Below are 25,788 nucleotides of genomic sequence, written 5' to 3' on the forward strand. Positions count from 1 at the left end.
TATGCTGAAAAAGAAGTCTATGTAAGGGAGAGCTGATTGTTCCTTCGCCTCGGTAGCCCAGGTCAGGTGAAGGAGACAGGATTTGGAAGGCTGGCCACTCGACTGGTTGTTCCTTAAAAGTCTGTCAGTACAACTGATGCATTTTCCTAGGATGCAGATTAGGGTTTAGCTCGCATTTTAGTTCCTTGACAATTCTGCCCATTTGAAACTGTGATTTGTTTGTAGGCCTATAAGCTTATAATAACACAGACTGTAAATTGCTTCCTTATGCTTCTTGATTTCCATATGTGGAATCTGTAGACTAGAAGGTTTAGAATCAGGTTGGTTAAATAAGTAATAAGAACAATATGAAGATATAATGACCTTTTGGAATGAACGTTGGTCATTTAAAACAATGCCTTTCGTGTATTTTAAGTGTTTCTCAAACATGCAGTTTTTCTGAAAATTCGAATGGCTAATTATTGCGATTTGTTAAACAGATGGTTGTCATAGGCACTGAAATGAATTGGCAGCTTGCTCCTGTTTCTTCTAACTTTTGTCATTCTATTGTGTCGTCTGCCTGATGACCAAGGCCTGCTATGTGTAGTTTTAATACGAATAATTGTTGTTGATGTTTGTATTTCAATTAATTATATCCATTTTTTTTTATATAGAAAAAGTTTTGGGGTAAAACAAGTTACATTTATAGAATTCTGTTATTAAAAGTGAGATCATTCATGTGAATTGAGTAGAAAACAAAATGGAAGACAAACGTTTCTTGTATTTTTCAAAATAAATAATTGTATATGTGCATTATGTATGAATTATCAGTGACATTACTTTTGTAAGCATTATAGATAAAAGTGATCCTCAAATGGGTAAATTTAGAGCAATATGTATTTTCTTTACTTTTTAAATTATAGCCCATATAGAAAACACATCCACCAAGTTACAACAATGAATGTGATGCTTGCACAATACAGACCTGTCTGCTTATCTCACACCACCATGAAAAATAATACCAGCACAAATATATTACTCTTTAAAAAAGTTAATCACTCTGTACAGTCCAGGTGTAGATCTGGATTTTGTCTGGATCAGAAGGAGCCTATACAAACAATAACAAATAAACATCAGCATAGAAAAATATTTGGTAACGTGTATTAAATAACGTGCTACCAACTATTCAAAGTACCTTACTGTATTTATCAGGCAAAATAGCCAAAAGTAGCCATTCATCAACTCATTAACATTCATCAACTCATCCTTCCATTCTTTCCATCAATCCTTTGCCTACAATTGATTGCATCCTTCCACCACATTTCAGATGCACAAGTTCTCCCTTCAGGCACGGATAAATAACTACAGTACGATCAATTTGTCATGAATAGCAGGTGCTCCAATTTAAAGCTAATCCGAGGTTGATCATTGGGCCGTGAGAGCAGTTTGCAAGACAGTGTTCATGTCGTCTCAGAAAAACAGGGAGAAAGCTACATGATTCTTCTTGGAATGATGCTCTTCCTCCATAATGTCAAAAGTTGTCTTGGGACCATCCCTAGTCCAGTTGAGTGGCTAGTAGCCACATGCAGGGTTCCAGCCCTGTGATCTGAGGACAGTGGCCAGACATATCCAGCTTTGTTGACTGGCTGTCTTACACCCACGTCTCAGGATGACTCCTTGGCCCTTTAGGCTTCCCAAAACGAGTCCCAAATCCTGGACAGAACACAGACTGTTGTGAAAATGTGTCCCATCACATTGTTGAAATTAGATTTGCATTGATGTGTCTGGTGAAGGCTTACCAAATGTGAACACTGATGAGGCGGAGGTACCATAAGGAGGAGATGGTCCAGAGTGGGTTGGTACTGGTGGAGGGGCAGACTTTGCTGTGGGAAGATTATGTTACCATTTTAGCTGCTAGAGGTGGGTAATGTACTATATGCACATTTATTAGATCCATTTACGAATATACCTGTTACTTACGTTTCTGTCTGAGTTTGAATAACTTCAGGCTCTGAAAAAGAAAGACAGCTGGCTTTAAGTGACACGACATACCCAGATAATAGCAGAGAATATTCTGAGAATAGAAACACCAGATCCTCTATTTCTAAAACAATAGATACAGTCTGTGAGTTACTGTAATTCTATGTACATAGTCATTACCTTTGTTCTAGACAAGGCCTTCCCACTGTTTTTGTCTGATTCTTCTTCAGTAGTCCCAGTGCTGGTTGAGGTGCTGTTGTCCACAGTCTGCTGAAGCTTTATTTCAGCTAAGAAACAGTCATTAGATACAGTATGCGTCACGGTGATGGGAGACATTTTGTAAAAGTTTAATTCAGTATCATCAAGAGTCAAGAGTAAATGGGAATAGGTTGGATCAGTGTGACTGAAATCCCCTTAATAAGGAGAGGTCATATTTACATGGGCCTATGTTTCGTTAGTTAGAGTTGATACTTGTAATTGCGGGTCTACTCTCTGTGTATTGCAACTCACCACTTCCTCCTAAAGCCACAACGGCTTGAGCAACCAGAGGAACAGTAGTCAGGGGCTCTGTAGAGAAAATGTAGACTGACTAATTGTAAAGTACTGTATGTTCTCTCAAACATCAGAAAGCTCAAGGAAGGACTACTTCTGACATTAGTTCTCATTATCATGTCATCAATTACAATCAGAGTAAGTAAGTAGCCTTGCACGAGCCAGAATAGCCCATAGGATGAAGGATCCTATAGAGCTCGCCAGCTTGTAGTCATATAACCCAGAAATGAGTTACCTCTGGTTCATTCAGCCATTCCTATGTGAAACATTTATGGCGAAATAATGGTGTTTTGGAACAAATGTCGAAAATAAGGTCTGAGGTTAACACAGGCTCAGGAGATCTACATTTACATTTAAGTCATTTAGCAGACGCTCTTATCCAGTGCGACTTACAAATTGGTGCATTCACCTTATGACATCCAGTGGAACAGCCACTTTACAATAGTGCATCTAAATCTTTTAGGGGGGGTGAGAAGGATTACTTTATCCTATCCTAGGTATTCCTTAAAGAGGTGGGGTTTCAGGTGTCTCCGGAAGGTGGTGATTGACTCCGCTGTCCTGGCGTCGTGAGGGAGTTTGTTCCACCATTGGGGGGCCAGAGATCTGATACGTTTTGTTCTGTGAGATAATAGTAATAGTCAATTAACATGACCATTATGAAGCCTTTGTGTTTTGTGTTTCATTAAATTGAATAAATGCTTCCAAATTCACATAAAGAGATGTTAGCTGATGAAGATTCTCATAGAACAAAACGTATAAGATCTTCTAAGCCTGTGTTACCACAAAACTTATATATACAACGTTTATACAACGTTTATCCAAAAACCCTCCAAAAACGGCATTCATTTTCTCCATAGGCTTTGTACAACGAACCACAGCGAAATTAGTGCCTGCAAAAAGCCAACATTACTATTTCTCGCTATATCCTGTTTGTGTCGTATGAGGTAGCTTGATATAAAAGTACACCACCCTAGACAGGACACTAGTCACAAGGCCTTACCCAATCGATCTCCAGAGACACATCGTGTTCCATTATTTACAGTCTTGGGTACGACTCGGTGATCGAACTCCCAACCTTCCAATTTTAGGGCAGACACTAACCACAAGGCCACTGAGTGTGTATAATGATGTTTTTCAGTGATTTCTATTAGTGCCTTTTATTGTGTGAGGGAGCAAATAGCAACCATTTAACGTTGACTTTTTCCTTGTTAACATCAAACAGACAGATAAACTGGTAGTAGAAGAAAAAACAAAGACAAAAACAGATGGCTTTTCTCAGTCACAGATGGCTTTTCTCAGTCACTATTGAGAAAAGAGCTTACCTTTCAGTGAACTCTTTGCGTGGACACTCTAAGGGAACAGTTTAGAGTGTTGTATTAATGTACTCATGTATTAACAACAATGGGAACATATGAGCCATTGCATGAATCACGAGGAGAACAAAAATGGGCATTTAGTAAAGATCAGTTCATGACACTAAGGGGTGTGTGGCAGCATCCTGTTCTAGCTAGATGTACCCATTAAATACACATGACTCTAAGAGTAAGAGTCTCTACTGACCATAGAAATGTAATTACTGGGGGATAGTACTATAATACATTCTAGAAGTATCATTTCGATGAGGGTGACTATCACACCTCCTTAAAGTCTTGACAGCTACAGCACCCAGAGTCTGTCAATGTCTGTTACCTTGCTCCGATTCATGATTCCATCCAGTAATCTTTTGGGTTGGGAGTTCCCTGCCCACTCTGAGGACGTACCGATCCTCTGCTGTGTGGATGTGGTCTGGCTGTTGCTCTGACTCTGCAGGCAGGGGGCACTGTTTTGATCAACTGCAAATGCCCCAAAATTACAATGTCAGTTTAGTACTACACAGAGTAGATACATTACCTTGATTGACACACACACAGAGCAGTTGACATACTTTTAAATTATGTCTGGAGGATTAACATTTTGACAGAGGATGATGGTGGAGGCGGTGGTGATGAAGAGGCATGTGCTCACCTTCCTGAGTGACCAGGAAGAAGGATTCTGGGGTTCTCTCAGGTAGAGGGGGAGTCAGATTATCTGAGCCTTCACAATAAAAACCACCACAAATCAGTGAGGTTCTACCTGCAACCAAAAAAATGGTTGTTCAAAGGGTTTTCCTATGGGGGTAGCTAAAGAACCCTTTTAGGTTCTAGATAATAAAATAATTCTAAGAGTGTATAGAAAAATAACATTGCAAACATAAAATGGGTGTCACTTTTTCTGACCTGGAGGTGAGAGAGAAGGGGCCAGAGGATAGGGAGGTGGAGGGGGAGGAGGAAGGTTTACTGATGTACAGGGAGTAGGAACAGAATATCTAACCGGGGGAGGCAATGTAACTGGAGGTGATACTGTATCCTGAGGTGACACTGTAAAGACAAAAAAGCCCAAAAAGACTGGGATAAACATCATCTGCACATGACATTCTCTACTTTTTATCATACTGATTGTTTTGTGTGACAAATACCTGAGAGTGTTGTCATTTTTACTTTCAAGCTTTTGCTCCTCGTCCAAGACATCTTATCCACCAGAGTGTCCACTGAACGTCCAGACCACTCTCTCTCTTCTGACTTCTGGACCACCATTTCCACAGGGACTGAGAGGGAAGGGAAGACAGTAGTGCTCCTACCGGAATTGTTGGCCAACACAAAGGATTCTGGCGTTCTCTCTGGCAGTGGGGGGATAGGCGAGGGGGCACTCCCTTTGGGAGAAAATGAGGTAGAGAAAAAATGTGTTTGAATGCTTTTGTAGAAGAGCTTATGAAGAGTATTATGAGGGCCTTCAAAGGCCCTCCACTCACCGTTCTCCCCGAGGGCTTCAGCTGCAGCATTAGGAGGGATGATGACCTCTAACCTCTCCGGTTTAGAGATGTTATCAGGATGCTCTAAAGGGCACAGAAAGAGATTTAGTGACGTATATATATATATATATAGTACCTTAGGAAAGTACTCAGACCCCACTGTTTCTACATTTTGTTACGTTACAGCCTTATTCTAACATGGATTAAATAAATAATAATCCTCAGCAATCTACACACAATACCATAATGACATCACAATACCTCATAATGACAAAGCCAAAAAAACAGAAATACCTTATTTATATAAGTATTCAGACCTTTTGCTATGAGACTTGAAATTGAGCTCAGGTGCATCCTGTTTTCATTGATCATCCTTGAGATGTTTCTACAACTTGATTGGATTCCACCTGTGGTAAATTCAATTGATTGGACATGATTTGGAAAAGCACACACCTGTCTACATAAGGTCCCACAGTTGACAGTGCATGTCAGAGCAAAAACCAAGCCATGAGGTTGAAGGTATTGTCCGTAGAGCCCCGTGACAGGATTATGTCGAGGCACAGATCTAGGGAAGGGTACCAAAAAATGTCTGCAGTATTGAAGGTCCCCAAGAACACATCCTTCTTAAATGGAAGAAGTCCGGATCCACCAAGACGCTTCCTAGAGCTGGCCGCCTGGTCAAACTGGGGGAGAAGGGCCTTGGTCAGGGAGGTTACCAAGAACCCAATGGTCACTCTGACAGGACTGCAGAGTTCCTCTGTGGAGGTGGGAGAACATTCCAGAAGGGCAACCATCTCTGCAGCACTCCACCAATCAGGCCTTTATGGCAGAGTGGCCAGACGGTTGCCACTCCTCAGTATAAGGCACATGACAGCCCGCTTGGAGTTTGCCAAAAGGCACCTAAAGACTCTCCGACCATGAGAAACAAGATTCTCTGGTCTGATGAAACCAAGATTGAACTCATTGGCCTGAATGCCACATTTGGAGGAAACTTGGCACCATTCCTACAGTGAAGCATGGTGATGGCAGCATCATGCTGTGGGGATGTTTGTCAGTGGCAGGGACTCGGAGACTAGCTAGGATTGAGGCAAAGATGAACGAAGCAAAGTACAAAGAGATCCTGCTCTAGAGCGCTCAGGAGCTCAGACTGGGGCAAAGGTTCACCTTTCTACAGGACAACGACCCTAAGCACACAGCCAAAACAACGCAGGAGTGGCTTCTGGACAATTTCTAAAATCTGTTTTTGCTTTGTCATTATGGGGTATTGTGTGTAGACTGAAAAAAAAAATGTAATCTATTTTAGAATAGATACATGTGGAAAAAAGTCAAGGGGTCTGAATACTTTCCAAAGGCACTGAATATATATATAGAGTACCAGTCAAAAGTTTGGACACACCTAGTCATTCAAGGGCTTTTCTTTATTTTACTATCCTCTACAATGTAGCATAATAGTGAAGACATCAACACTATGAAATAACACATGGAATCATTAAGTAACCAAAAAACAAAATGAAATTATATTTTATATTTGAGATCCTTCAAAGTAGCCACTGTTTTCCTTGATGACAATTTTGCACACTCTTGGCATTCTCTCAACCAGCTTCACCTGGAATGCTCTTCCAACAGTCCTGAAGGAGTTCCCACATTCTGTATGTTGAGCACTTGTTAGCTGCTTTTCCTTCACTCTGCAGGCCAACTCATCACAAACCATCTCAATTGGTTTGAGGTCGGGGGATAGTGGAGGCCAGGTCATCTGATGCAGCACTCCATCACTATCCTTCTTGGTCAAATAGCTCTTACACAGCCTGGAGTTGTGTTGGGTCATTGTCCTGTTGAAATACAAATCATAGTCCCACTAAGCCCAAAACAGATGGGATGGTGTATCGCTGCAGAATGTTGTGGTAGTCATGCTGGTTAAGTGTGCCTTGAATTCTAAATAAATCACAGACAGTGTCACCAGCAAAGCACCCCCACACCATCACACCTCCTCCTCCATGCTTCACGGTGGGAACCACACATGTAGAGGTCATCCGTTCACCTACTCTGCTTCTCACAAATAAACGGCGGTTGGAACCAAAACTCAAATTTGACTCATCAAACCAAAGAGCAGATTTCCACTGGTCTAATGTCCTTTGCTCGTGTTTCTTGGCCCAAGCAAGTCTCTTCTTATTATTGGTGTCCTTTAGTAGTGGATTCTTTGCAGTAATTCGACCATGAAGTCCTGATTCACGCAGTCTTCTCTGAACAGTTGATGTTGAGATGTGTCTGTTACTTGAACTATGTGAAGCATTTATTTGGGCTGCAATTTTTGAGGCTGGTAACTCTAATAAACTTATCCTCTGCAGCAGAGGTAACTCTGGGTCTTCTCTTCCTGTGGGGGTCCTAATGAGAGCCAGTTTCATCATCATAGCGCTTGATGGTTCTTGCGACTGCACTTGAAGAAACTTTCAAAATTCTTGACTGACCTTCATGTCTTAAAGTAATGATGGACTGTTGTTTCATTTTGCTTATTTGAGCTGTACTTGCCATAATATGGACTTGGTATTTTACCAAATAGGGCTATCTTCTGTATACCTCGTCACAAAACAACTGATTGGCTCAAACGCATTAAGAAGGAAAGAAATTCCACAAATTAACTTTTAACAAGGCACACCTGTTAATTGAATTGCATTCCAGGTGACTACCTCACCTGGAAGAGGCATCACTACAGTCCCTGGTTCGAATACAAGCTGTATCACATCCGGCTGTGATTGGGAGTCCCATAGGGCAGCGCACAATTGGCCCAGTGTCGGCCGGGGTAGGCCGTCATTGTAAATAAGATTTTGTTCTTAAGTGACTTGCCTAGTTAAATAAAGGTTAAATAAAAATAAAAAATGAAATGAAGCTGGTTGAGAGAATGCCGAGAGAATGCAGAGAGTGTGCAAAGCTGTCATCAAGGCAAAAGGTGTAGAAATAAGTAAAAGATTAAGAAAAACCCTTGGATGAGTAGGTGTGTCCAAACTTTTGACTCATACTGTATATATATATATATATATATCAATATATATAAGAGAGAGAGAGAGAGAGAGAGAGAGAGAGAGATGGGATATACCGGATTATCACGCTATAAAGCCAACTTATGCACTCTCAAATTCTTCATTGATCTAAAAGAGTAAGCATACAGCAACACAACATTCACCTGTTCCAGCAGCCAGTACATATGATTCAGGGGTTCTCTCAGGTAATGGAGGTGGACTGTCTTCATCCGAGAAAGGTACAAGTGCCCCTGCGGCAGCGTTTGTGATGACAAGGGCTGGCAGTTCCATCGCCTGGTCTTTAAGAGTTATACTTGAACCATTGAAACAGGGGTTCTCTGTCAACTTGCTCAGAGGAACCAGCTCCTCCTCATTATCAGCACCTCTGGGAGCCTCAGCAGCCAGGGGTGAGGTCATTGAAAAGTCAGGTAAGAAGTAGAGGTCCTCCACAGTGAGACAGAGGGGGTTGGAGATGGAAACTGCAGAGAGCACTGGTGGTACCAGTCGGGTGATCTCTCCATCACTCTCCACCTTCTTTTGCTCCATGGCTCTCTGACAGAATTCCTGAGGCATGAGTGCCTGAGAGGTTATGATGGGGATGCGGAGACTGGGCTCTTGTCTCAGGGCCTGGCTGGTGGGCAATGTATCGGGCTTTGTCGGTAGTGGGTATGGTGGTCTCTGGTTCATGGACATGCTATTAGTCTGTATCTGTAGGGGTTGTGGTTTCTGGTTAATAGTCTGTGTTGGTAGGGAGTTTGGTCTCTGCTGTTCCCTCTGCCTGTCCCTGGCTCTCAGGGCATTGAGGATGACTGAGGGGGAGCACGTAGCCGAGTCAGACAGTGGGTCACCATCATGCACCGCTGCTGAGGCAGAGAGGGCCACTGGTAAGACGTGATTGGATATCCCATCAGGCTCCTCCCTATCTGGGTGCCTGCAACACAATATGGAGGCATTTCTCTCTCTGTGTGAGAAAGTGTATGGGTTATTATGACATATTTTTCTACAGAGATATGCATCAAGGTTTGAAGCAATGCACTGCGAAAAAAAACTTTAATTGTCAGATCTGTGGTTGATGGGGAAAAGCCTTTACTATTCTGTACCTGTGCTCTGTCTGTGGTTCCATTTGATGCTGTGGCTCAGGTTCTGGTTCCTGTTCAGCTTCAGACGCCTCGCTGAGGTCAGAGAGCTCACTGTCACTGGCTGTAGGGGGTGAGGGGGCCGCTGGCACCTAAACAGTTCAACAGAATCACACACTTACTCATTCACCCTCTGAGAAAGTATCTACATACGACACAGATCACTGGCCTTAGTTGATGTGCCTATGTTGCTCTGTTCCAGTGCCTGTTGCTACCACATCACCAAACAGCCAGTGGTTCCCCTAGCCAGAGTCTCTGTGTGTGTTTGAGATTACACAAGTCGCACTGCGCAGAATCATTGATCTACAAATCACCTTGCATCCCAACTAACTACTCATTATGTGATCAATATTAGTGATTCTGCACCTTATCTTGATATAACTGTTCCCCGTCAAAACATGCTGTCTGTCTCACCTCCTCTGTGCAGGAATCCTGTGCTGGTGCAATGGACTGCAGATACTTCTCCAACAGGAACTTGATGGTTCTGTACACCAGCTCGTACTGTTCCTGTAGTCACACACAAAACCAGTTATTTTAGTGTTAGATGCCATGTCAGTTGCCCTGGCCTGTTGCAAGAGAACTGTCCTGCAATCCAGGAAATGTAAAACGTCTAGTGTATTTGAGACTTAATAAAGGCTTCTGAAGTTTGTAATTGCCACCTTAAAATGTCAGAATTGATTGGTGCCAGATGATGGTGAGATACAGCTTTGTGATAAAAATGTCTCAGGTAGAGAGAGGCCTGTCACACAGTGTGTGTATGTACTGTACACTGAGTGTACAAAACATTAGGAACACCTGCTCTTTCCATGAGAGACTGACCAGATGAATCCAGCTGAATGCTATAATCTCTATAATCCCACCTCAACGTCAACTCAATCAGTGTAGATGAAGTGGAGGAGACAGTCTCAAAAACAACTACTAAAGGACACCAATAAGAAGAAGAAACTTGCTTGGGCAAAGAAACACGAGCAATGGACATTAGACCAGTGGAAATCTGTCTCATGAGTCAAATTTGAGATTTTTGGTTCCAACTGCCGTGTCTTTGTGAGACACAGAGTAGGTGAACAGATGATCTCTGCATGTGTGCTTCCCACCATGAAGCATGGAGGATGGTGTGGGGGTGCATTGCTGGTGGCACTGTGATTTATTTAGAATTCAAGGCACACTTAACCAGCATGTCTACCACAGCATTCTGCAGTGATACGCCATCCCATCTGGTTTGCGCTTAGTGGGACTATCATTTGTTTTTCAACAGGATAATGACCCAACACACCTCCAGGCTGTGTAAGGGCTATTTGACCAAGAAGGAGAGTGATGGAGTGCTGCATCAGATAACTTGGCCTCCTCAATCACCCAACCTCAACCCAAATGATAGGGTTTGGGATGAGTTGGACTGCAGAGTGAAGGAAAAGCACCAAACAAGTGCTCAGCTGGTTGAGAGAATGCCAAGAGTGTGCAATGCTGTCATCAAGGCAAAGGGTGAAGAATGTAATTTGTTTAACACTTTTTTGGTTACTACATGATTCCATATGTGTTATTTCATATGTTTAACAACTTCATTATTATTCTACAATGTAGAAAATAGTAAAAATAAAGAAAAACCCTTGAATGAGTAGGTGTGTCCAAACGTTTTACTGGTACTGAGTTCTAAACTTTAAATATAGTTAACTATCAGGTATCCTATTTAAATATTGAGTGCCATAGTCTAGTTTGTACACCAGAAGTTAATAGTTATCTGTAGGGGGAATGTATTGAGTAAAGAAAGGGCAATCACATGTGGCAGGCACTGATAAGGGTGGAGAGATGAGGTTTAGTGAAGAAGGGGGCCGAGGTCAGGTCACATTAAGGGAGAAGGAACAGTTTATTGCCCACATCACTTAATTTCCTGCCTAGCAATAAAGATGTAGTGTTTAGAGAGAAGGAGGACATCACCCAAATTGGGGTTTATATACTACCTTGGGGAAAATATGTCTTATGCAGCTGTATGACCCAATGGGTGAATAAACGTGAATTAACTTGGTTTAAGCTTTACTAACCGTCCATGAGTTTTACTAGGTTAATTTAGACCATAACAACACTAAATTACGTTAATGTGCATCCGCCACCTGTCTATATAAGGTCCCACAGTTGACAGGACTCAAAGCTGATACAGACAAACCCAACATGACTCAAAGCTGATACAGACATACCCAACATGACTCAAAGCTGATACAGACAAACCCAACATGACTCAAAGCTGATACAGACATACCCAACATGACTCAAAGCTGATACAGACATACCCAACATGACTCAAAGCTGATACAGACAAACCCAACATGACTCAAATCTGATACAGACAAACCCAACATGACTCAAAGCTGATACAGACAAACCCCACATGACTCAAAGCTGATACAGACATACCCAACATGACTCAAAGCTGATACAGACATACCCAACATGACTCAAAGCTGATACAGACATACCCAACATGACTCAAAGCTGATACAGATATACCCAACATGACTCAAAGCTGATACAGACATACCCAACATGACTCAAAGCTGATACAGACATACCCAACATGACTCAAAGCTGATACAGACATTCCCAACATGACTCAAAGCTGATACAGACATACCCAACATGACTCAAAGCTGATACAGACATTCCCAACATGACTCAAAGCTGATACAGACATACCCAACATGACTCAAAGCTGATACAGACATTCCCAACATGACTCAAAGCTGATACAGACATACCCAACATGACTCAAAGCTGATACAGACATACCCAACATGACTCAAAGCTGATACAGACATACCCAAAATGACTCAAAGCTGATACAGACATACCCAACATGACTCAAAGCTGATACAGACATACCCAACATGACTCAAAGCTGATACAGACATACCCAACATGACTCAAAGCTGATACAGACATACCCAACATGACTCAAAGCTGATACAGACATACCCAAAATGACTCAAAGCTGATAATCACCACCAAAGGTGCTTCTACAAAGTACTGACTTGTGAATACTTATACTTATGATTTAACCAAACGTTTTCACTTTGTCATTATGGTGTATTGTGTGAGAACATTTTTGATTTAATTCATTTTGAATTCAGGCTACAAAATGTGGAATAAATCAAGAGGCATGAATACTTTCTGAAGGCACTTTACCTTGGTCTGAACCACAGAAGGCCTCTGTGTTCTCATGTCCTGAACCAGGTCATAGATGCTGAAGTCTTCTTTGAGCAGCTGGAAATAAACATAAAGGCACTCAATGACGATCAGTAAGGTGACTGTACACACATACAGTTACAGATACATACGGTAGCTTTTAGTACAGCACAACATAGATAAACACTCGGGTTCGGAGGAGATGGTACAGTACAGGGTAGGGCAGGTACAGTTCTCACCTGTGTTTTCACCAGGTTCCAGGTGTAGTCGATGGCACACAGTGCTCCTGTTCTTCCACAGCCAGCACTGCATGGACAAACAGGCAGAACAGGGTCAACATAAAATACAGTACACTAATTAAGAAGAACAAACAATTACATTATATAAATACAAACTCTCCTTTCACTTAGCATGCTCCTGGCCCACACTAAGAGACAGAGACTGTAATATATAGACACTATATATATACAAAATTATATATATCAAATTGCTGGATTTATCTCAGCCACACTGTTGCTAACAGGTGTTTAAAATCGAGCATACAGCCATGCAATATCCATAGAGATCCATTTCAATAAGCATTTTTCTACGGTTGGCCATGCTCTCCACCTGGCTACCCTACCCCGGTCAATAGCTCTGCACCCCCTGCAGCAACTTGCCTGCAGCAATCTGGACCCGCAATCTGGACCCCTAAAAAACAGCTGGGCTTGACAATCTGGACCCTCTCTTTCTAAAATGATCTGCAGAAATTGTTGCAAACCCTATTACAAGCATGTTCAACCTTTCGTATCATCTGAGATCCCCAAAGATTGGAAAGCTGCCGTGGTCATCCCCCTCTTCAAAGGGGGAGACACTCTAGAACCAAACTGTTATAGACCTATATCCATCCTGCCCTGCCTTTCTAAAATCTTCGAAAGCCAAATGAACAAACAGATCACCGACCATTTTGAATCCCACCGTACCTTCTCCACTATCAATCTGGTTTCCGAGCTGGTCATGGGTGCACCTCAGCCACGCTCAAGGTCCTAAAATATATCATAACCGCCATCGATAAAAGACAGTACTGTGCAGCCATCTTCATCAACCTGGCCAAGGCCTTCAACTCTGTCAATCACTGCATTCTTATCGGCAGACTCAGTAGCCTTGGTTTCTCAAATGACTGGTTCACCAACTACTTCTCAGATAGAGATCAGTGCGTCAAATCAGAGGGCCTGTTGTCCGGATCTCTGGCAGACTCTATGGGGATGCCATAGGGTTCAATTCTCGGGCCAACTCTTTTATCTGTATATATCAATGATGTCGCTCTTGCTGCTGGTGATTCCCTGATCCACCTCTATGCAGATGACACCATTCTCTATACATCTGGCCCTTCTTTGGACACTGTGTTAACAAACCACTAAACAAGCTTCAATGCCATACAACACTCCTTCCGTGGCCTCCAACTGCTCTGAAATGCTAGTAAAACGAAATGCATGCTCTTCAACCGATTGCTGCCTGCACCTGCCCGCCCGACTAGCATCACTACTCTGGACGGTTCTGACTTAGAATATGTGGACAACTACAAATACCTAGGTGTCTGGTAAGACTGTAAACTCCCCTTCCAGATTCACATTAAGCATCTCCAATCCAAAATTAAATCTAGAATCGGCATCCTATTTCGCAACAAAGCCTCCTTCACTCATGCTGCCAAACATACCCTCATAAAACTGACTATCCTACCGATCCTTGACTTCGGCGATGTCATTTACAAAATAGCCTCCAACACTCTACTCAGAAAACTGGATGTAGTCTATCACAGTGCTATCCGTTTTGTCACCAAAGGCCCATATACTACCCACCACTGCGACCTGTATGCCCTCGTTGATTGGCCCTCGCTACATATTCGTCGCCAAACCCACTGGACTCCAGGTCATCTATAAGTCTTTGCTAGGTAAAGCCCCGCCTTATCTCAGCTCACTAGTCACCATAGCAACACCCACCAGTAGCAAGTGCCCCAGCAGGTATATTTCACTGGTCATCCCCAAAGTGAACTCTTCCTTTGGCCGCCTTTCCTTCTAGTTCTCTGCTGCCAATGACTGGAACGAATTGCAAAAATCACTGAAGCTGGAGACTTATATCTCCCTCTCTAACTTTAAGTATCAGCTGTCAGAGCAGCTTACTGATCTCGCAGTGGAAAAGCTTTCTCTGGAGTGATGAATACCCGCTTCACCATCTGGCAGTCCGACAGAAGAATCTGGGTACGGAAGATGCCAGGAGAACACTACCCGCCCCTATGCATAGTGCCAACTGTAAAGTTTGGTGGAGAAGGAATAATGGTCTGGGGCTGTTTTTCATGGCTCTTCAGTTCCAGTGAAGGGAAATCTTAACGCTACTGCATACAATGACATTCTAGATTATTCTGTACTTCCAACTTTGTGGCAACTGTTTGGGGAAGGTCTCTTTCCTGTTTCAGCATAACAATGTCCCTGTGTACAAAGCACGGTCCATACAGATATGGTGTGTCGAGATCAGTGTGGAAGAACTTGATTGGCCTGCACAGAGCTCTGACCTCAACTCCAACGAAAACCTTTGGGATGAATTGGAACTCCAACAGCGAGCCAGGCCTAATCGCCCAACATCAGTGCCCGACCTCGCTAATGCTGGTGGCTGAATGGAAGCAATTCCCCGCAGAAATGTTCCAACATCTAGTGGAAAGTCTTCCCAGAAGAGTGGAAGCTATTAAAGCAGCAAAGGGGGAACAACTCTGCCATGATTTTGGAATGAGATGTTCGACAAGCAGGTGTCCATATATTTTTGGTCATGTAGTGTAGGTGATATGAGGGCAGCCCAGTCTCCCATGGAGAGTGAACTATTCCGAGGCAAACATGCCAGGAAGCAGATCTGTCACGTCATATTATGAAACCTTCCTATCCTTTCAAAGAGGAGATCTGTGTCCACCGCTGACACTTCCATGTGTACCACTGTGGTTGCAGTGTGGAAACACACAATGTTCTCTCTCTCTCGTCTTACTTACACAACCCTTTGAACATTCATCATCACTAAACTCTCAGATAACCCAAGGCCTTACAACAGTTTAGCGGTAACCATGGCAAGAGACAGTAAGAGAGAGGGGAAGATGTACAAGTGCTTGTTTGACAACCCACAGTGGTCTGTTGGCCACCCGCCCACACTCTTCCTGTCTATGTGTCTAAGAGAAGGGGAAGGTGACTGAGCTTAAAGGGCTCTACAACAGGATGCCCACAACAATGTGTTCTATCCACAGAACAATCACTTTTTCATGAGATAGGACCCCACAGCATATGACTGCTTAGCATCAGCCACAAAGGAGACCTATAACTGTAGAACTATTTACCATGCTTTATTGACTCTCCGTTCCTGACAATGATTCAAACTTCAGGTTAACTGTGTACTGTGTGGGTGTAATTCAGACTGATTCACTGTTGGGAGATGGTGGCTACTTGTGGTGGTTACTGTGTGTGTGTGTGTGTGTGTGTGTGTGTGTGTGTGTGTGTGTGTGTGTGTGTGTGTGTGTGTGTGTGTGTGTGTGTGTGTGTGTGTGTGTGTGTGTGTGTGTGTGTGTGTGTGTGTGTGTGTGTGTGTGTGTGTGTGTGTGTGTGTGTGTGGTGGGAGTTTGGAGACCTGCAGTGTATGCAGATGGGCACATCCCCATGGGCCTGGTAGGATCGCATCTCTTGCAGCAGCTCCAGGATGGGAGGGATGGTGTCAGGGACCCCATGGTCGGGCCAGTTGATATAGTGCAGCTGTCTCAGGGTCCGGCACCACTTATGGAAACACCACAGAGTTCAATATTAAAACAGACAGACGAACACACCAGGAAACATGTGTACTCATGCTGACTTCCTGTTTACCCCTACCCCATGAAATCAACTCAAAGTGTATTGGTCACGTACACAGTCTAGTAGAGGTTATAGTGGGTGTGGCGAAATGCTTGTGTTAGTAGCTCCTAACATTGCAGTAAAATGTCAAACAAGTACACAAATGAATCAAAAACTAAAATCATCAATAAATCTCAGAATGATTACAATTAACCACCCAAATAACACTGTATCAGTAACCCAAGTGCAATCTATGCGTATATATACCGAAAAGATGATACTAAGAATGATATGTGCAGCAATAGATATATTAGAGTGAGCTATGTCAAGAATTCACAATCTAAATATGCAGTGTGAATAAAGAGTGCAAATAAAATGCAATGTACAGTAGTAGATATATTAGAATGAGCTATGTAAGGCCTCCGAGTCGGTCGTTAGTTGAATGGTGTTTCCTCCAATACGTTGGTGCAGCTGGCTTCCCGGGTTAAGTGGGTGGGTGTTAAGAAGCGCGGTTTGGTGGGTCATGTGTCGGAGAACGCATAACTCGACCTTCGCCTCTACCGAGCCCATTGAGGAGTTGCAGCGATGAGACAAGATCGTAATTGGATTGCAATTAGATATCACGAAATTGGGGAGAATAAAAAGAAGTGTCCAGCATCAAGAGTCTAAGGACATGGGCTGGGTTTCTAATAAGCTGACATGGAATTGTTTTAAGACGGTCATACCAAGGATCATTTAGCTATTCAATTTTGAATTTTAGGACCCCTGTAGGTCTAAAAACGAAATGCATAAAACATTTACTTTAAGAAACAGGTTTTAGCCATACTGCTATTAGCCCATGGAAATGCATTGATTGTCCAAAAATGAATCAATAGGAAGTTTGTTTTGAAATCAAGACGCAGGCCTCCTTACTGTCCCTAGAATTTCTAAGCAAACAGCTGGAGGCAGGGCTTTCTCCTATAGAGCTCCATTTTTATGGAATGGTCTGCCTACCCATGTCAGAGACACAGATTCGGTCTCAACCTATTGAAGACTCATCTCTTCAGTAGGTTCTATGATAGTGTAGCCTGGCCCAGGAGTGTGAAGGTGAACGGAAAGGCACTGGAGCAATGAACCGCCCTTGCTGTCTCTGCCTGGCCGGTTCCTCTCTCTCCACTGGGATTCTCTGCCTCTAACCCTATTACATGGGCTGAGTCACTGGCTTACTGGTGCTCTTCCATGCTGTCCCTAGGAGGGGTGCATCACTTGAGTGGGTTGAGTCACTGACGTGATCTTCCTGTCCGGGTTGGCGCCCCTCCTTGGGTATGTGCCGTGGGGGTGATCTTCGTGTGGGTGGGGTTACACACTTCCACAGTGTTTTCCCATCCCTCCTGTCTCAGCTTCCAGTATTTATGCTGCAATAGTTTATGTGTCTGGGGTTCTAGGGTCAGTCTGTTATATCTGGAGTATTTCTCCTGTCTTCGTTGTCCTGTGTGAATTGAAGTATGCTCTCTCTTATTCTCTTTCTTTCTCTCTCTCGGAGGACCTGAGCCCTAGGACCATGCCTCAGGACTGTCTGGCCTGATGACTCCTTTCTGTCCCCAGTCCACCTGGTCGTGTTGCTGCTCCAGTTTCAACTGTTCTGCCTGCGGATATGGAACCCTGACCTGTTCATCGTACGTGCTACCTGTCCCAGACCTGCAGTTTTCAACTATCTAGAGACAGCAGGAGCGGTAGAGATACTCTGAATGATCGGCTATGAAAATCCCACTGACATTTATTCCTGAGGTGCTGACCTGTTGCACCCTCTACAACCAAATAAAATCAAATTTATTTATATAGCCCTTCTTACATCAGCTGATATCTCAAAGCGCTGTACAGAAACCCAGCCTAAAACCCCAAACAGCAAGCAATGCAGGTGTAGAAGCACGGTTGCTAGGAAAAACTCCCTAGAAAGGCCAAAACCTAGGAAGAAACCTAGAGAGGAACCAGGCTATGAGGGGTGGCCAGTCCTCTTCTGGCTGTGCCGGGTGGAGATTATAACAGAACATGGCCAAAATGTTCATAAATGACCAGCATGGTCAAATAATAACAATCGCACTAGTTTTCGAGGGTGCAGCAAGTCAGCACCTCAGGAGTAAATGTCAGTTGGCTTTTCATAGCCGATCAATAAGAGTATCTCTACCACTCCTGCTGTCTCTAGAGAGTTCCTCTCTAGGTTCTTCCTAGGTTCCAGCCTTTCTAGGGAGTTTTTCTACACCTGCATTGCTTGCTGTTTGGGATTTTAGGCTGGGTTTCAGTACAGCTGATGTAAGAAGGGCTTTATGAATACATTTGATTGATTAAAATACATTTGATTGATATAAGAAAGTGCAGAATAATATATTTTTTTTACTGTAGAGCAAAAAGGAGAACACCCAAACCGGTCAGACGCTACAGTTTTTATGAGAAGACAGATTTTCAGGATTGTCTCCTGGTCTGAGTAACACCGCTGTAGTTTTGCCACCTTCCACCGCGATGTGGAAGGCCGACATCAGCGGATGTGATGGATTGAGATGTAGCCCATGCAAAAAAGCAGATATCTCTAACTTAAACAAAGATGGATTTCGATGGGGGGTCTCAAACAGTGTTGGTTGTGAGTGAGTGAGTGAGTGAGTGAGTGAGTGAGTGAGTGGGTGAGTGAGTGGCAGGATACACGTGAGTCTAAATGGGCTAGACCGTCACCAACCCAGGGCATTAATACCTGCTCTCATTGATGGTGGCTACTTTTGTGTGTGTGTGTGTGTGTGTGTGTGTGTGTGTGTGTGTGTGTGTGTGTGTGTGTGTGTGTGTGTGTGTGTGTGCGTGCGTGCGTGCGTGCGTGCGTGCGTGCGTGTGTGTGTGAAAGTGGTGCCACACTAATAACCCATCTGCTACAACCGCCCAACTACATGTGATAAAGTGAAAATCTGAGGCCCACACCCAACCCTAACCCGCAAATATAGAAAATGCGCAATAGGCTACAGTCAAAGACTGCAGAAAGATTTTTTGGCAGAACTGATTTAGATATGTTTCTGCTTATAGTTTCCGACATTTTGATAGTCCATTTTTTTGTCAACTTGACAATAATTAGATAGATGCTGCAATCGAGTTGACACCAGTGAAGTTTACTCTGTCATCTTTCGCAGACGTTTAGAGACTGAGGAGAAAATACAATACATCAATAAAAAACGGGGAGGATTTTCTGGTTGTCAGGAAAAAGAAACACCCAACGTGTTTCTGATAAGATTTCAGTTCGGCTTCGATGTGGTTCAAATACTTTCAGCTTTTACGATGCTTTCATGATGATGACGGCACCTTTACAGATGGTATCTAACTGAGCATTGCATTCTCTCAAGATTCAGAAAGACAGAAATCTATTTCTTCACTCCTGTTCCCAAGTCAACATTTTGCCTACATTTGGTGTATAATTTCATTGCAATAAATGCTTAAATCTGTAGGAGTTAATATTAACGCTGTAGCCATATTTGCACATGACTAGTATTACTAGAGAACGTTGGTTATGTATTTATTACCCCAGAATGTCCATTATTCCAGAGGTGCAATATTTTTTTATGATGCATTTGGCGATGTTCAGATCATTCACAGAACACATATAAACAGAAGCATTAACTGTGAAAGTTGACAAATGTAGGCCCTTCATGTATCGTTTATGCAGAGCACTTATTTCAATTCATCAAATCAGTTATTGTTTTGTCAAAATCTAAATCAAAAACCTGTCAAAATCATTTTTCTCAAAACACAGACCTCATGGCTTGGTTTTTTCTCTGACATGCTTTGTCAACTGTGGGACCTTATATATACTGGTGTGTGGCTTTACAAATCATGTCCAATCAAATGAATTGACCACAGCTGGACTCCAATCAAGTCACAGAAACATCTCAAGGATGATCAATGGAAACAGGATGCACCTGAGCTCAACTTCAAGTCTCATAGCAAAGGGTCTGAATACTGAATAAATGAGGTGTTTCTGGTTTTTACTTTTAATAAATTTGCAAAATGTCTAACAACCTTTTTTCACTTTGTCATTATGGGCTATTGTGTGTAGATTGCTGAGATAAAAATAAATGTAATCCACTTAGAATAAGGTTGTAAATAAGGCTGTAACGTAACAAAATATGGAAAATGTCAAGGAGTCGGAATACTTTCCGAAGGAACTGTATGTCTTGTTTGCAGATTCTTCACATGACTGTTTCTAATTATCACTCCATCTCAGTTTATAATAAGGGTATAAACAGTTCTTACATTACGGTAGGTCACCCTCAAGTTTCTGCTCACATAGTCCCCTTTACTTTCCTCTGAGTCCTGTACACAAACACACAGAGTTGGCAGTTTAGCATTCTTTTCACACACCTGCAGACGCTTTTCTTTCTAATTTGGGAATAACATTAGTTTACTATATGTACATCACACATGAGGGATTATTAATGTGTATGCATATTTCAGGCATATTTGAGCAGAACCCTATAAATTAGAATCCCAAAAGGAAAAAGTACTAAGCACATCATCAAGTACTAAGCACATATGCCTGTATCTTTTTGTATCTGGCTTTTCAATAAGGTTGTATTCATCTACCATTCATGACTACTACTAATTGTAGTGTTGATAACATAGTTATGGTGTCAATGGCGTGGGTACTGGGAGCGGAGTCAGGTGCAGGAGAGCAGAGAGTTGTGAACAGGCGCACACTTTATTGAGGCAGGAGAAACCAACAGACGCACGCCACTGCGTCAAAACCTCCAGCCAATGCAAAAGTGCCAACGCGCAAACAATCACAATAATACTGTATAAACACAATAACATACCTCGTGAAATAAAACACGGAATAAACGCATACCAGTAAAGCACGTCAACATAGACACGTAACACGAAACAATCTCACACAAAGACATGATGGGGAACAGAGGAATAAATACATGTAGTGTGATTGGGGAATGAAAACCAGGTGTGCAGGGAACAAGACAAAACAAATGGATACATGAAAAATGGAGCGGTGATGGCTAGAAAGCCGGTGACTTCGATCACCGAACGAACAAGGAGAGGGGCGACCAGAGGGGCCGACTTCCGGAGGCCGGTTGTCTTGCGAGAGGACAAGAGAACCAACCAAAGCAGGAAGTGGTCAGAGAGAGGGAAGAAGTAGCCTACTACTCACGCAGTAAATAGTAAATGGGTCACAAACAAATGGCTCCTCTTGTTTCTCCGGCCAGTAGCGCTCACACTTTTTCTACAAAAGAGTAAGTGGGTCACATTACAAACAATCTGTCTTCAATGTGCAACAGGCTACAACACTGACCTAATATTTACCACAGTCTATGACTATGAAATGCAGTATAATAATATAGTAAATATGAGCATAGAGAGTGACTTACCCTGCCCATCTCATACTCCCTGCAAGCCATCACTATGACCTGATAGAAGACAAGATCCCCATCAGTGCAACATCACCAGAGAGAGAATGACAGGGGGTTGTTCTACCTCAAAAAGCATGGAAAATAGGATTTCAACACCCACCATCTCAGATTGTTCTGAAATCGTGGATGATCAAACAATACTCATAGCCACAGTTCAATACTACTTCTCAAGCATAGAGAACTGATAATATATCTAATCATCAACAACAAAAATCAAATATATTTAATCGTTGTTGGGGGGGGATTGGCGTGAGGTATGGGGGGTCAGTGGATGTCTTACTCATGTCTTACTCATTGTTAGAAAAAGGTTTGGTCCAAATTGGATGTTTTATACTATAAGTATTGAATAATATATTAATCATATGAATTAAAATGTGTTAGCTTAATTTTTCAGATATCAATTTATATTTCACCAACATAATGTTTCGAGAATGCTTATCCTATCTGTTTAATTACAGAAACAATTTCAGAACAATCTGAGATGGTGGGTATCATGGCTTGCTGAAATGTCATGGAACAACCAGAGAGAGAGAGAGAGAGAGAGAGAGAGAGAGAGAGAGAGAGAGAGAGAGAGAGAGAGAGAGAGAGAGAGAGAGAGAGAGAGAGAGAGAGAGAGAGAGAGAGAGAGAGAGAGAGAGAGAGAGAGAGAGAGAGAGACAGAGAGACAGAGAGAGAGAGAGAGAGAGAGACAGAGAGAGACAGACAGACAGACAGACAGACAGACAGACAGACAGACAGACAGACAGACAGACAGACAGACAGACAGACAGACAGACAGACAGACAGACAGACAGACAGACAGACAGACAGACAGACAGACAGACAGACAGACAGACAGACAGACTGAGTGAGTGAGTGAGTGGTGAGTGAGTGAGTGAGTGAGTGGTGAGTGAGTGGTGAGTGGTGAGTGAGTGGTGAGTGAGTGAGTGGTGAGTGAGTGAGTGAGTGGTGAGTGGTGGTGGTGGTGGTAGAGAGAGAGAGAGAGAGAGAGAGAGAGGAGAGAGAGAGAGACAGAGAGAGAGAGAGAGAGAGAGAGAGAGAGAGAGAGAGAGAGAGAGAGAGACAGAGAGAGAGAGAGAGAGAGAGAGGAGAGACAGAGAGAGAGAGAGAGAGAGAGAGAGAGAGAGAGAGAGAGAGAGAGAGAGAGAGAGAGAGAGAGAGAGAGAGAGACAGAGAGAGAGAGAGAGAGAGAGAGAGAGAGAGAGAGAGAGAGAGAGAGACAGAGAGAGAGAGAGAGAGAGACAGAGAGAGAGAGAGAGAGAGAGAGAGAGAGAGAGAGAGAGAGAGAGGTGGTGGTGGTGGTGGTGGTGGTGGTGGTGGTGGTGAGGAGTGGTGGTGAGTGAGTGGTGGTAGAGAGAGAGAGAGAGAGAGGAGAGAGAGAGAGAGAGAGAGACAGAGAGAGAGAGAGAGAGAGAGAGAGAGAGAGAGAGAGAGAGAGAGAGAGAGAGAGAGAGAGAGACAGAGAGAGAGAGAGAGAGAGAGAGAGAGAGAGAGAGAGAGAGAGAGAGAGACAGAGAGAGAGAGAGAGAGAGAGAGAGAGAGAGAGAGAGAGAGAGAGAGAGAGAGAGAGAGAGAGACAGAGAGAGAGAGAGAGAGAGAGAGAGAGAGAGAGAGAGAGAGAGAGAGAGAGAGACAGGAGAGAGAGGTGGTGAGTGAGTGAGTGAGTGAGTAGAGAGAGGGGGAAGGAGAGAGAGAGAGAGAGAGAGAGAGAGAGAGAGAGAGAGAGAGAGAGAGAGAGAGAGAGAGACAGACAGACAGACAGACAGACAGACAGACAGACAGACAGACAGACAGACAGACAGACAGACAGACAGACAGACAGACAGACAGACAGACAGACAGACAGACAGACAGACAGACAGACAGACTGAGTGAGTGAGTGAGTGAGTGAGTGAGTGAGTGAGTGAGTGAGTGAGTGAGTGAGTGAGTGAGTGAGTGAGTGAGTGAGTGAGTGAGTGAGACATACACACAGAGAGTGACAGGCAGACAGAGTGGTACCTCTATGTTGTACTCCCAGAGCATCCTCCAGAAGTCCAGCACGGTGTGGGGCAGAGGGCCCTGAGTGGCAATGTAGGCCCTGGCCCCTGACACTCCCTGGGGTTACAGAGCATATGGTCACACACCCTGGGACTCTACTGCAGATACTCTTCTATTGTGTCTTCTATTATACCAAGATCAAGTCTCGCCACCCTACCTTGATGAAGCTGGCATTGATGTAGTCATTGTCATTCTTAGAGGTGGTAAGGGACAGCTTCACTCTGCTGTGGTCAACTGAGGTGAGATGATGACAGTATTGTAGTGAGGACTGCATAAATATACCACTTCGACCACTACATTAGACTGTAACTGTAAAAGCTGACTTACAGGGAACAATGTCCTTGTATCGGTTCTTCTTCACGTTCTCCTGCTTCTCCGCTACTTTGGTGGGGTAGGTTTTGTCAGTGCGGTACTTGGTGGACTGGCGTTTGAGCCTCTGCAACAGTGAGAAGTGAGGAAAATAGAAAAGAAAATACTAGGCATATATTTGCAGGTGCAGGAGGGAAGTGGTTATCTCAGTCTATCACCCAGACCGGTCTGGCTAAATGGAAGGGTGTCTAAACACCTTGTTCCTCTGGGGAATTGGAAGTAAGTAGCCATACAGCCAATGAGATTGCAGGTGTCACAGTTCCTATGTCTGAGTCTAGTAACTCTTCAAAGGGTTCTCCTATGGATTCAGTTTTAGATTCTAGATAGCACCTTTGTTTCTGAGTGTAGAGTCTGTGTTATAATCACACCCATGTACTGTACACTCGGTGGGTAACACTGTGACACCACACCACTGCCAAAGCTTAACGTCAGTTCTGGCATGGCTCAGACTTAGATGATTAGATTACTGGAAACATACAGTGCCGGAAATAAATAAAATGGGCTATAGGCTACAGTCAAAGACTGCAGAACGATTGCTTAATAGGTGTTGCCTGATTTAGATATGTTTCTGCTTATAATTTCCCAATTTTGGTTGGCTATTTGTTAGTCAACTTGACTATAATTAGATACATGTAGCTTCTCTTTTGTCATTACATGTTGCCCTAGAAAAATAAATAAACCCTTACTCAACAGAAAGAATACTGTAATAGATCGATAGAATGAACACTTCAATCTAGTTGACATCTTTGAAGTTTTCTCTGTCATCTTTCACGGTGCAAAGATGTTTAGGGACTGGGGAGAAAATACAATGAAGCAAAATGTCCAAATGACATCAGTTTGACCAGTTGTAAGGAAAAAGAAAGCTGTGAAAACCACAAAATCTGTTTCTGATAAGATTTCAGTTCGATGCATATTTTATGTGGTTGAAATACTATCAGCTTTCATGACAAAGACAGCACCTCTATAGATGGTATCTAACTGAGCATAGCATTCTCTGAAGATGCAGAAATAAATAAATAACTTTCTCCACTCCTGTTCCCAGGTCCAAATTTAGCCTACATTTGGTGTATAATTTCATTGCAATAAATGCTTAAATCTGTAGGAGTTAATATTAAGGCTGTAGCCATATTTGCACAGGACTAGTATTACTAGAGAACGTTGGTTATGTATTTATTACCCCAGAATGTCCGTTATTCCAGAGGTGCAATATTTTTTCATGATGCATTTGGCGATGTTCAGTTCAATCCCACAAAAAGTTTTAAAAAACATTCACTGTGAAAGTCGATACGTATAGGCCCTTCATATACAGTGCATTCGGAAAGTATCCAGACCCCTTTCATTTTTAAACATTTTGTTACGTTACAGCCTTATTCTAAAATGTATTCAATTGTTTATTCCCCTCAACAATCTACACACAAACCTTGTGAAAAAAAATATATCACGTTTACATAAGTA

At 42.9% G+C, this 25,788-nt stretch overlaps 1 protein-coding gene across 4 annotated transcripts in view; it reads right to left on the bottom strand.

Annotated features, from left to right (window-relative positions):
• Positions 1-858: 858 nt before the first annotated feature.
• Positions 859-25,788, bottom strand: part of ptpn22 (protein tyrosine phosphatase non-receptor type 22) — a 28,880-nt gene continuing 3,950 nt past the window's right edge. The window contains exons 2-24 of one of the 4 annotated variants that reach the window (XM_035757410.2): positions 24,292-24,400; positions 24,122-24,198; positions 23,926-24,021; positions 21,886-21,924; positions 21,669-21,740; positions 20,762-20,821; positions 16,302-16,444; positions 12,902-12,968; positions 12,663-12,740; positions 9,903-9,995; positions 9,453-9,580; positions 8,517-9,283; positions 5,339-5,422; positions 5,006-5,239; positions 4,767-4,907; positions 4,516-4,623; positions 4,201-4,343; positions 3,834-3,861; positions 2,470-2,526; positions 2,140-2,246; positions 1,960-1,990; positions 1,779-1,862; positions 859-1,692 (exon numbers count right to left, since the gene is read on the bottom strand). In XM_035757410.2, coding sequence (XP_035613303.1) covers positions 1,631-1,692; positions 1,779-1,862; positions 1,960-1,990; positions 2,140-2,246; positions 2,470-2,526; positions 3,834-3,861; positions 4,201-4,343; positions 4,516-4,623; positions 4,767-4,907; positions 5,006-5,239; positions 5,339-5,422; positions 8,517-9,283; positions 9,453-9,580; positions 9,903-9,995; positions 12,663-12,740; positions 12,902-12,968; positions 16,302-16,444; positions 20,762-20,821; positions 21,669-21,740; positions 21,886-21,924; positions 23,926-24,021; positions 24,122-24,198; positions 24,292-24,400 — 2,808 coding nt within the window. In that variant the 3' untranslated portion in view covers positions 859-1,630. Of the gene's footprint in view, positions 1,693-1,778; positions 1,863-1,959; positions 1,991-2,139; positions 2,247-2,469; positions 2,527-3,833; positions 3,862-4,200; positions 4,344-4,515; positions 4,624-4,766; positions 4,908-5,005; positions 5,240-5,338; positions 5,423-8,516; positions 9,314-9,452; positions 9,581-9,902; positions 9,996-12,662; positions 12,741-12,901; positions 12,969-16,301; positions 16,445-20,761; positions 20,822-21,668; positions 21,741-21,885; positions 21,992-23,925; positions 24,022-24,121; positions 24,199-24,291; positions 24,401-25,788 lie in introns of those variants that run through there. The other 3 variants (XM_035757409.2, XM_035757411.2, XR_004823086.1) reach the window with 3 other exon arrangements.

Source organism: Oncorhynchus keta, chromosome 28 (genome assembly GCF_023373465.1).
Source record: "Oncorhynchus keta strain PuntledgeMale-10-30-2019 chromosome 28, Oket_V2, whole genome shotgun sequence".
In the NCBI taxonomy this organism is placed as follows: Eukaryota; Metazoa; Chordata; class Actinopteri; order Salmoniformes; family Salmonidae; genus Oncorhynchus; species Oncorhynchus keta.